This window comes from Morus notabilis, unplaced genomic scaffold, assembly GCF_000414095.1.
Source record: "Morus notabilis unplaced genomic scaffold, ASM41409v2 Scaffold15, whole genome shotgun sequence".
NCBI lineage: Eukaryota > Viridiplantae > Streptophyta > Magnoliopsida > Rosales > Moraceae > Morus > Morus notabilis.
Window position 1 is genome coordinate 520,854 of NW_010367234.1, and position 1,714 is coordinate 522,567.

General features: G+C 43.7%; 1 protein-coding gene across 2 annotated transcripts; it reads right to left on the reverse strand.

Moving 5' to 3' along the window:
* Positions 1–1,714, reverse strand: LOC21405626 (probable receptor-like protein kinase At1g33260). 2 transcript variants are annotated; one of them, XM_024174812.1, is made up of 2 exons: positions 1,248–1,311; positions 1–1,149 (listed from the first exon to the last, which is right to left on the reverse strand). In XM_024174812.1, exons 1-2 carry the CDS (start codon positions 1,277–1,279, stop codon positions 228–230), a joined length of 954 nt encoding a protein of 317 aa, XP_024030580.1. In that variant the 5' UTR covers positions 1,280–1,311; the 3' UTR covers positions 1–227. The 2 variants fall into 2 exon arrangements, with proteins under 2 accessions (XP_024030580.1, XP_010110419.1); XM_010112117.2 differs by having other exon boundaries at positions 1–1,714.

The window sequence follows — 1,714 nt, forward strand, 5'->3', positions numbered from 1 at the left end:
CAAAAGAAAAAAAAAGTTTTTCTTTTCCTTTTTCTTCCCTTTTCTTTTTTTCAATTTTTGGGGTAAGGTAAAAACACGAGTAATTTTCTAGTCATCGTAACAAATACAATGAAACTCTTGAGGGCGACTATTTACTTTCTCTATATGGATACATGTAATTATGAATAATTGACAATCGTATACAAGGTATTGCATTAGCGGATGTGTGTATATTTTTTCAACTAATTTTACTTTTGGAGTGTAAGCAGATTTTTGGAGCCATGATATGTGTGTTGAATACTTGGGGGAATGAAAGAAACGTTGTCGTTTAACGCTTGCAAGATTTGAGAAGCAGAAGGTCTTAGAGTGGGCGGCTGGCGAAGGCACTCAGCCGATAAGGAAAGCAAAGCCCTTGCTTCTTCCGCCTCAAATTCACCGGCAAGCCGTGGATCGACAAGTTCCGCTACGACCATGTCGTCTCCGCCTAACGTCGGCCCCACTCGGGACGCCAACGTCCGGTTGCTCTCGGAGCAGAAGGCCTGCATTCCGGTGACAAGCTCAAGCAGGAGGACTCCGAAGCTGTAGACATCATTCTTCTTTGATGGTATTCCAGTTCTCAGATAGTGAGGGTCCGTGTAACCCGGAGACCCCATCATCACCGCCCGATTCGGTCTCATCCCCGGCGTCACCGCAGAAGAAAACCCGACATTCGCAGAGCCGAAGTCGCAGAGCCTGCAATTCAGGTGGCGGTCCAGCAGCACGTTGGAGGCCTTGATGTCGCCGTGGACGATCGGCAAGCCGCCGCACTTCTCGTGCAGATATTCCAAGGCCTCAGCTACTTGTAAGGCTATTGCCATTCGGTTTCTCCAAGGAAGTGTAGTAGTAGTACTAGTCTCACCAACTCCGCCGTGGAGCTTATCTTCCAAGCCGCCGTTGGAGATGTAGTCCAATACCAGAGCGCCTTGATCGCCTCGGTCGTCGCAATACCCGATTAGGCCAACGATGTTGCGGTGGTGAAGCTGCCGCAGAATGTCCAATTCCTGTTTGAATAAACGGCTGCCATTGATGATCTTAATAGCCGCAAGATTTCCACCAGTACTAGTAGTGGATGGGATGAGATCTCCAGCCAAGTAGACTGTGCTGAATCCACCATATCCAATCACTCTTGAGCTACAAAAATTATTGGTGAACTTCTCAATCTCCTCCCAACTGAATTTCCTTACAACAATTGATGAACAAGTGATAGAGTCATCCGGTTCTGCTAGTACCTTGTTATTGTTATGATGATCATGATCATCATCAAGGCCTTGTGATGTTTGCGATATTTGTTGGCGTTTGCTTCTGAAAGATGAATTTGTTTTGCCAAAGCACTTGAGGAAATTCTGCATATTCACAACCAACAAAAACTATCCCAATAGTAATAGTAGGTATGGCTAGATAAGATATATGGACATATATATATATATATACATATATATATATATATATGTATGTATAATGCACGCGTACGGCGAACCTAGATTTAATATATCACGTATTCATGGTTGGTGTTTGTCTATTTGGTGAGGACTGGAAGGGAGGATCAAGGATCTGAGAAGATAAGAGATATTATGTAATTTATAAAAGTTGTTTTTCATGTCATGGCTTGAGAGAAAGCAAAAATATTTGTTTGGGAAAAATGATGATTCTATTGGACTGACAGGACCACCTGCAGACAAATTAACACCCGTGTGGA

Coding starts and splice junctions, on each gene's coding strand:
- LOC21405626 (XM_010112117.2), bottom strand. CDS start 1,367: ATGCAGAATTTCCTCAAGTGCTTTGGCAAAACAAATTCATCTTTCAGA.